Source organism: the organism of the source record quoted next, unplaced genomic scaffold (genome assembly GCF_019419815.1).
Source record: "Pyrus x bretschneideri cultivar Hongxiangsu unplaced genomic scaffold, Pyrus_bretschneideri_v1 Contig8, whole genome shotgun sequence".
NCBI classification, from domain to species: Eukaryota; Viridiplantae; Streptophyta; class Magnoliopsida; order Rosales; family Rosaceae; genus Pyrus; species Pyrus x bretschneideri.
The window spans coordinates 4844866-4854596 of NW_025999820.1; the positions used below are offsets into that span (position 1 = coordinate 4844866).

The 9731-nt window shown below is 35.6% G+C and overlaps 1 protein-coding gene across 2 annotated transcripts; it reads right to left on the reverse strand.

Moving 5' to 3' along the window:
* Positions 1 to 3951: 3951 nt before the first annotated feature.
* On the reverse strand, positions 3952 to 8331 carry LOC103956887 (PI-PLC X domain-containing protein At5g67130). 2 transcript variants are annotated; one of them, XM_018649800.2, is made up of 9 exons: positions 8171 to 8331; positions 7962 to 8063; positions 7727 to 7849; positions 7480 to 7617; positions 5736 to 5834; positions 5047 to 5350; positions 4658 to 4881; positions 4317 to 4403; positions 3952 to 4225 (listed from the first exon to the last, which is right to left on the reverse strand). In XM_018649800.2, exons 2-9 carry the CDS (start codon positions 8040 to 8042, stop codon positions 4040 to 4042), a joined length of 1242 nt encoding a protein of 413 aa, XP_018505316.2. In that variant the 5' UTR covers positions 8043 to 8063; positions 8171 to 8331; the 3' UTR covers positions 3952 to 4039. The 2 variants fall into 2 exon arrangements, with proteins under 2 accessions (XP_018505316.2, XP_018505315.2); XM_018649799.2 differs by having other exon boundaries at positions 8151 to 8314.
* Positions 8332 to 9731: the final 1400 nt, after the last annotated feature.

The following is a 9731-nucleotide window of genomic DNA, read 5'->3' on the forward strand; positions in this document are numbered from 1 at the left end:
ATCTATACTAAGTCGCTGAAATGGAAACCCATGGAGTGGACGGGATAAAGGAAGGAGTTTTCTCTTCCTTTTTTGTACAAAGGAAGAGTGGAGGGGTGTGGCGTGCATGCAGACCCATCATATTCAACCCCTTAAAAGGTGGACATATTTGGGGGAAGAAACAAATAAAAATCTTAATAAAGTTTAATACAAGCTCAAATTGTAAATATGGGAACATAAACTTGTATGCAACACATATGATGCACGTGAGCCTAATTTCAAAAACATCTTTAACAACTTAAGTCTTTAAATTCTACCCAGGATATGTCAAATAAGAACATGCATTGTGCTGCAATTATATTAGAAATTGGCTCTTGTAGTGAAACGAATGATTAAGCAGCAATTCAAGGACTCCCTTCAACAAATCTAATGAGAAAATTGACTAATACTATCAAGTCTCGACAAATACAAACTAAGTTGAGAGAGCAAGGCTGTAAAGGATGATGGAGACTCTACTAAAAGCAATTGTTGGAAGAAGAGAACGCATAGAAGAGATTGCTTTGATTTTTTGGTTTTTAATTTTTCATATGGGTGTAAAAGATAAATTTACATATTGAATTGAGTTTGTGAGGGTAGTTTAGATAATAAATTTGGGTTAAAAGAGATATTAGGGTTTTTATTACAAGTAGTCCCTAAAATTGACCCATATCATCAAGATGGTTCCTGAAAATGAAAATCAATCAATGTAGTGCCTGAATATGGGTGTCATGAATTAATGTAGTTTTTCCGTTAAAATTTCTGTTAGTATGCTTATGTGGCACGTATGTGATCCCACATAGATAAATCAGTAAAACCTATACAAAAAAAAACTAAAAGTTGTTCAACAAAAAGAAGACACCTTCTCGGCTTCTTCTTCTTCTTCGAACCACGTCGCCAAACAACAATTCTCGTCTTCTTCAAACACCACGACTACCCTTCTCCGCTCGCACCACCATCCAGAGTAACTCTGTTGCCGACCGCATATGATATGCGACACCAACAACCAAAACTCCAGTTGCTCATTAGCCAATAAAAGCATCGAAGCCATAATAAGAAGAAGCAAAATTAGGGGCTCCACGGCTCGAGAAGCAGGAGTTGGATGATAGTTGCAGCAACGGATGCGTCCGGTGCATGTGAAATGTGTATTACGACAATGATAATAATCAGAACCTAGGCTTCTTAATTTGCCAATTCCCCTGCCATCTCTCCCACCCCAGCCACCATCTTCCCACCTGCACCCCACCCCTGGCATCATTGTTCTCAGGACCTGCGCTTCTTATTTTGTTGAACAACTTTTGATTTTTCTATTTAATCATTTTGAATCTAGTTTTAAATGTTTTTAGATTAGACTTTTATAAAGTTTTCAATAATTTATCCATGTGGTTATATTTAATAGGCTTGTGGGTCCACCTATGTGCCACATAAACATATTAACAAAAATTTTAACGGAATTCTAATGAAAGGACTACATTGATTTGCAACACTCATATTCAGGAACTACATTGATTGATTTTCATTTTCAGAGACCATCTTGATGGTATGTGTCAATTTCAAGGATTACTTGTGATAAAGACCCTTAAAAATAATATGGGTGTAAAGAGTAAATTTGATGTAAAGAGAAGTAAATGGATTTAAATAAAATTTCCCTATAATAATTTAAGGAGGGCGAGTTTCGAACTCGGGACGTATGAAGAAAAACCCAACATCCTATCCACTTGGATATTGGACCACATGCCACTATCGAGGGTCTTTACTTGAAGATGAATTTTTTCACTGATCTCGTACAACTCTTGAGCAGGTGGAGGCGGAAGCTGTCTTGGTGAAAGTTAAGTTGGGAAAAAGACTCAGCCTCCTTGATGTTGTGATCGACAGTGATTGTAAGAAAGTGGTATGTCCTTAATTTTGAAAAGAAAATGTGTGCGTAGTAGCTTAACTATATGCGTGCCACACTTCTAGGCAATTGGAATTTAATTTTAAGAGTAAATTACATAAAATTACCTTAACTATGAGTTGCACTACAATTTCATACCTCATCTTTTAAACATTGCAATATCATACTTCAATTTGCCAATTCGTTGCAATGTCAATCATCCGTTAATTTTTCTATAAATACTGATGTGGTAAACATGGGACCCACTTCTTTGCCAACTAGATTAAAACATTAATTAAATATTATAGTATTAAGAAATATTCATATTTAAAAATGTCAAAAATCAAAAAATTCAATTAAAAATGTAGTTGGTGCAGATTCATTGTCTCTTTCTTCTTTAGCATCTTCATCTCTTTGTCTGGTACATGAAATATTAAAAGGATTGGCTTATGGCTCAAAATCAACAGAGAAAATCGTCACTTTCTTCCCATCCACCATCATCCTCCGAGCAAACAGTTGTGGATCATCGTTGTGGATGTAAATTTTCGTCTTCTTCTTCTTGGACAAAATTGCACCTACAAAACAATTAACACCTTAGGGTCAAGGCCAGGAGCCTCACGCGCCCACGATGAATGGGGGGGCTTTGGCCGAAGAACCTTCAATGCCAAAGTTAGAGTTTAGAGAAAAAAGTGTTTGGAGAGTTTTTGGAAGTTTTGTAAGAGTGTGGAACCGGCTTTTTAGAGAAAATAGGGTTATATATATATAGGAAATGGAGGTGGCTGACCCTTAAAGGTTTTTTGTGTGAAAATGGGTGATTTAATTGGTGATTAATGGATTAATTAGGAATTAATCCATTAATTAGCCAATTAATCTCCATTTATATGGAATAATTTATATACACCCAAACCCTTCAAGTTTAAGGTCCAAGGTCTATGGTTTTGGCACAATTCATTTCAAACTATAAGTGAGTGAACTCACTTATAAAGATTTAGTCTGAAAGGTGTTTGGGCGATGTGGAACTGACAGTCCCACATAACACAAGTTTCCAACACATATATATATATATATATATCATACACACACACACCATGTTCTTCAATTACACGTTGAGACTTGACGAAGTTAATCAAACATAAGCTTTTATTGAGTTGATTTTTTTGCAAAATTGATCTTTATAGGATAAATTAAAAAGTAAATAATTTCAATTATCGTGAAACATTGTATATGAGGAGGAGATTCGATATGGTCTGACCGAGAATAGTGGCAGTATATCCCTTGGACTATGTGCAACCCATGATTTAAAGCTTAACGCCACCCAAGCCTTTTGCAACAAATGGGTAAAATTAACTCATGGGAAAAAGGGGTCATATTCCACCTAAGTGATAAGCCAGGCCTATCTCTCTCGGGCCCATGGTGCATGCGGACGTGCCACATAAAGATATTTCCAACTGAAAATGTTAAATATAGTCTTAATTGGGTTATAGTTCTTAAAAAAATATATTTTTAAATGAATAATATCAGGTCATACTCATATATACCGAAAGAGCTAAATATAGCATTCAATAATTTTTTTAGTTTTAAGTTTATACTTTAAATTTATTAGTTAATTTAATTAAACTATTGTTGATTGTTTCCAAATCTAGCTATTGAATTTGAACCAATCATTGCAAAAAATGCTAAGAGGGGGCTACATTGGCCAGCTTGGTGCTCTTTGGTAAATAATAGTTTGATGGGTTCCATAGAATTATATCTAGTTGGAGATGAGTTTTTAAACAAATCAGACAATTTTTTAGCTTTTGAACCTTTACCCTCTCCATTGAACAACTATGATCAAATATGAGCATATCTAACGGTAAAATTTTGTGACCCAAATTAGTCTCGTAGTTCACATGACATGTCTTGGGTTCGATTCTCGACGCTGATAAATCACACAGTAGTGGCCAGGAGGAGGCTAAAATACCTCTGTGAGTCTTTCTAGCTCTTGAAATGATGGACTGTCGCGGTGAAGTAGTTGGTCCCTTTAATTAAAAAAAAAAAAAAAAAGAGGGTTGCACATGGTCTCATAATAGAGGAATCAAATTTTTCTCCAAAAAAATGTCTCGTGTGGTTTAAAAATTACAAGGGAGGTAGCAAGCAAAAGTAGAGAACAAATTATATCTGAATTGAGAGAGTTGTAGCCAAAATTGTTCCACACAACCACAACAACCGGACTGATTTGCCCCGAGAAGCAAAGTTGCCGGAACCTGGTTGAGAGGATGTGGTGGTGGCGGCAGCAGGTGGCGGCGGAGCAAGTTTTGGGACGTCGCATGAACCAAATGTAACGTTACCACCATTTACCTGCTCATACAAGATAGATTGGAAAACTTAGATGAATTTCATATTGCCCTTGTTTGACAAGTTATAAAGTCTAATTGTAAATTTTGCAAACCTTGCAGTAAGTGATTCTGTCACAGCCACATGTCAGATGGCCACTGGCTTCATCCACTGCTTCTGGAGCACCACCACCATCACTTTTCTGCAGCAAAGAAACCAGAATTGGTTAGGCAAATGCATGCAAATATGTCTTTTTTTTGGATAGTAATTTTCGCACTCTTATTTTCTCTCCCGCACTCCTTCATTTTTCTCGTCTTTTAATTGAATAAATCACGGGAGAACTTAGGGATAAAGAGGAGTGCATAAGGAGAAAACGGGAGTGTGTCACTACCCCTGTCCTTTTATATACTTGACACTGTTTCCAAGAGTTTCCAGTGGAAATGTCTCAATCAATACCTGATAATAATCAACAGCAATGAAGTTTGGCCACCGTTTCCCGGCTGCTTCATAGCAAGTTTTCAACTCGCTCAGTAAGGGAGCTGAATTGTCCATGCAAGATGCTGATGCATTTGGAAGATCGCGAAAATAGTTCACAAGAACTAGTGATTTAGACGTTGTGTCCATTGGAGATGATTCAGCACGACTCGGACATGAACCAGGTACCATCCCTCCATTTCCATCTGAGAATATAGTACACGAAACAAAATTGAGGAAAATCTTCAGCTAGGAATTAATCTTTACACGCGCATTAAAACAAAGTTGAGGAAAATTTTAGGAACAAATATTGAACAAACAATCTGGTGAAGTGCTTGACACCTTGAAAAGTAATAAAATATAGGACTTACATTGATTTTCGACAACATAGTTCCACTCATAAGCAATTCCCTCTGAAGCCTCCTTAGCTTTCTTAGAGGTGAAGACCACCAACCGCTGATTATTCTGGACCATATCATCAACAGTTGGCCAATCACTCCCGTTCTTTGGCATCTGAGCAACTGGGAACCAAAATTTTTTGAGGTCAGCTGCCTCAAAGACCTTTGTCAGGCCCGATGGAGATTCCACATAATCTTCGATAAAAATGGTGACAATCTCTGAGGGGTTGGATTCCAAAAAGGTTTTAATATCTCTCAGCACGTTAATAGCAGGTTGCTGCAGAGAAAATTGGCATTTCAGTTTTCAACCTTTAAAACTTTAAATAACAGTAAAGCGAGTAAAAGCTCATTTGGGATTGTTTCTGCAGGAAAGTTCAGCTCATAGGCGCTTATGCTAAAAGTGCTTTCATTAGAAACATCTAAATTTTTTATTTAAAATCTTTCTGATTAAGCATCTGACAGTTGCTCCTCTAGAAGCTCTTCTAAGACCCAGAAGCACTTCTATCTGTTTCTATAAAACGCAGTAAGAAGTGCTTTGGGTTGTTAGAAAACCTTATAGCCTTTCCACAAGCAAAATCCCAAACGGACTCTAAATATTTAAGCACGATGTTTTTCTTGTAATAACAATTCAATTTGGCAAAAGCATAATTTGAAGCACTTACAAATGCAGTGAAGTTGTAACATTTGCCACCATACGAGTGACATAACCAGACGTCGTTGTTGAAGTCATACATATCCAGCATCAACCCTCGGACACCATTCTAGCAATCGACAAAATAAAACATAGGAAATATCGGTCTTTAGCATAGCAGTTGAAACAAGTTTAAATCGACCAAATTATAATTTTTAACACAAAATGGTAAAAGTAACTGAAAAACAAATTCCAAAATAAATAATTCATTTTTATTAGCATAATTCAGGTGCACCAAAGAAAAGCAAGAGTTATAAGGTGAAACGGCCATATCAGCCTAAACATGTGCAACTGATCTAAGCATTTCTCGGAGAGTAAAAAGGGTATGAATCAGCCTACACGCGTGTGCAACTTATATTAGCATTTCGTAAACTAGCAAAACATGTGGTAGGTAGTGGTCTCTCATGACATCACATGGAAAGTGAAGTGTTTCAGGTGGATTAGGTGGATGCTTCTCTTTTAATCAACATAAATACCCAAATGATTCCATTTCTTAATTTTTAAAAGGGACATGTAATTTAGCAAAAAGAGAAAAAAAAATGGCATCTACGCATGCGCTTCAATAATCACTCAGACACCCACATGCTTAACCTGATATCTTTTTCATTTTTTTTTAAACATTTTTATTTATGCCCTGAATTAAATTTTTAACGATTTGGCTACTGTATATGTATTTACTTAATACATTTGTCATATATGCAAAATTACAAAATATAGGTGGGATTCTCTTAGTTTAAAATACTTTACTGTAAAGTCTGCATGCAAAACAACACAACACACACCACCAAGGGTTCAACATGAGCTAGCTTGACCTAGAGGTGTCAGACGGGCGAGCCGGCACGATCACGGAACGGGCACGACCCACTTATATAAGGCATGTCACGGTCTAAGCCCATTTAAATAAGGCACAACACGACACGATTTGTAAGAAGTGGTCGGACCGGGCCTAAGATTTTGTCCAATGAGCCGACTGGGCCTTGACCAGTTGCGCCCATCATGGGCCAAGCACGGCCGCAGCCCATTAAAGAAAATCTTATTTATTCATTATTTTCCAATTAAAACATGCATTTCTTTTATTTTTTTTTTCTTTCAAAAATTAAAACATACATTTTAATGTTAGTAAAACTTAATATTAGCGGCATTTATCTTAATAAAATGTTCAAATAAGTTTTTGTAAAATTTTAAAATAACTAAAGTTTATTTTGCCTAAGTCGGCCCGTTTAGTGACCCTACGCAGCATAACCTAGGTCTTAATCGACTAGGTATGCGGGCCGAACTGAGCTTAGTGTTTTATTAAGCGGGTCGGCCCAAGCGCGATTCATTTGACACATCTAGCTTGACGACATCAATGGAGTGACAAACTGCCACGTCATAAAAAATATATTGATTTTGTCAAAACCATGAAATAAGAGAATATAAAAAGGATAAACGTGGAAAATCAAACATTTGTGTGGTCAACATTTCCATCATTTGACTACCGTTTGATTACACACAAGCCATCTTTGCAGCTTGTCATCCAAGAACACAATTTCTCGGGGTTTGTCAAATTAGCTATAGCAGCGTGAATTTTTTAATTTTTTATACGTAATTCAGACAAATATAGTGTGACAACAAAATTGCATTCTCTAAAAAGAAAAAAAAGTCCAAAAATAAATAGAAAAAGGGTAAAAAAAAAAAAAAAATGCAGGGTAGAGATTATTTGAAGAGAAACTTACTTTGAGTTGGTTGGCAACGGTGTCGTTCTGGTTCATGGGAGCAACAATTAAGGAACCCGTGGCGGACCTAACTCCAGCTTGAGCGTATGAGTTGTGGGTGGTTAGCCATGAATACCGATTGAATGGCAGACCTTTCACCTATAATTAATCACCATTTGCAAATTAATTGACAATATTAAAACCAAACCCATCTGCACAAACCAAACCAATATTAAATTACGTAATTAATTAAGGAAAAAATGATTACCTTTGATGTGGGACTGGTGGGTTGAATCCGGGTGCATCTGGGTCGGGTGTTGCCATTTGCAGCGCAGGTTTGGCAGCTCAGACCGGCGTCGCAGTCGCTGTCTTTCGAGCACGTCTCTCCGATCTGTTTGGCATTTGGGAAAAACCCAGAAAAGGTAAGAAAAAGTGATTCCCAGAAAATTAATTATATTGAGAATTTGAGATAACACGAGCTAATTAGATGTGATCTATAAAACCTGGAGACAGAAGGAGGAAGACAATAGGCAAATTGCAATGAAGAGAGCTTGAAGCTGGAGATCAGTTAATAAAGTTGCCATCTTTTGATATTCTTTGAGACCCTGCAATTGTGAGGTAACAAAAGAAGAAATGGGTAAAAGGGGTTTATGGGTTTGCAAGAAAGGAAAGAGAGATTTTAAGAATGTTACCTAAAGAGGGAAGCTTTTACCTCAAATCCCCAGGTTTCTCTCTGTTTTTTGAGACAATTTCAGTGTATTTGTTTATCTTGAGAGAGATGGAGATGAGAGAGAGAGAGAGAGACAGACAGAGAGGAGGAGATATAGAGAGGGTGGGAGGGTGAGATGAGATTTAAAAAAATAAAAAAAATAAAACAATAACAAAAAAATATATATATAAGAGGAAAGAAGTGATTGAAAGCGAGAGAGTGGGAGTTGGGTTTGGGTTTAATCTCAGTTTCCTGAGGAAGGTGCGGGGTTGGGATGCTGGAATGTGGGGATGTTTTTATTTCGGACAGACTTCTCCTGAGGCAGTAATATTACAGTTTTTATCCGTACACTCTATTTTACTTCTCACATACTTCTTAATAATTTTTATTTATTGATTTTCTTCAATTTATCTGATTCGAAAGTTAAAAATTAAAAATATATATGAAAAATAAAATAGGATGTGTAATATCTTACCCCTTTTTAAATTTTTACAACAGATGGGATTTATGGGAAAGGGAACGAGGAGAATCGGAATGGGAATTGGGGATGTGAGAGAGAGAGAGAGAGAGGGAGACAGGGACAGAGAGAGAGAAGCAGCATGGAAGGTGGCAATTAGTGATTGGTTGTTTTGGGGTACAGGTCAGGAGGAAGGAAATGCGTCGGCATCCGTTTGGGTGCGGTGTTCTTTTGTCTCTTTGGCATCTGCCATTTCTTTGTTTTTCTTTATCTTTGCAGACAAAAAACAAAAAAAAAAAAATCAAGTGGCTCATTCTTTAGATCATCGCAAGGGATAACTTTTGGGTTAAAATTTAAAATTTTTAACTTAAAAAATTTAGATTTTGTTGTAGAAGTATTTTTTCTGGGACAATTGTTTGAGTTGAATTTTTAACCTCAGATCATTAAAGAAGGAATTTAAAGAAAATAATTTCTCAAAGTAACTTAAAAAAAATTAGATACACTATCCTAATTTAATTTTATAAACATTTTAATCTAAAAATATTTAAATAAATATTGAAAAATCACTAAATCAATACCATGAAACTCGTGGAACATTATAAAAGAATATGAAACACATGAAAGAATTTTTTTTTAAAATTATTTTAGCTATTTGATTTAAATTTGGACCTTTAGATCTTTTTTTTTTTTTTGGATTTGATCATAATAAATCTTAGCAGTTAGATTAAATGAATTTATAAATATAAAATTAAAAAAATACAGATATATGGTTGGTCAGCCCACTAACTTAGGGAAAATTCTTGCCCCAAAAAGAGTTTTTGATCAAAACTCATATTTGGCCTAAAGGTTGGAGCAAGTTAGAGTATATTTAAAACCTAAAATTTGAGTTTTACTCCAACAGTTGGAGTAGGTCTAAATATTAAGTTTAAAGAATTCTGTTATTTTTGCAATATTTTTATATAATTTTCTTTTAATTCAAAATGCTGTCATTTTACAATTTTATCTCTATTAATTTCAGTATCTTTTTTATATATAAGTAATATCGTTTTGTTCGAAAAATTAGAAAAGTGCATTTTTAGTATATTGAAAACTACACTATTAAATGCT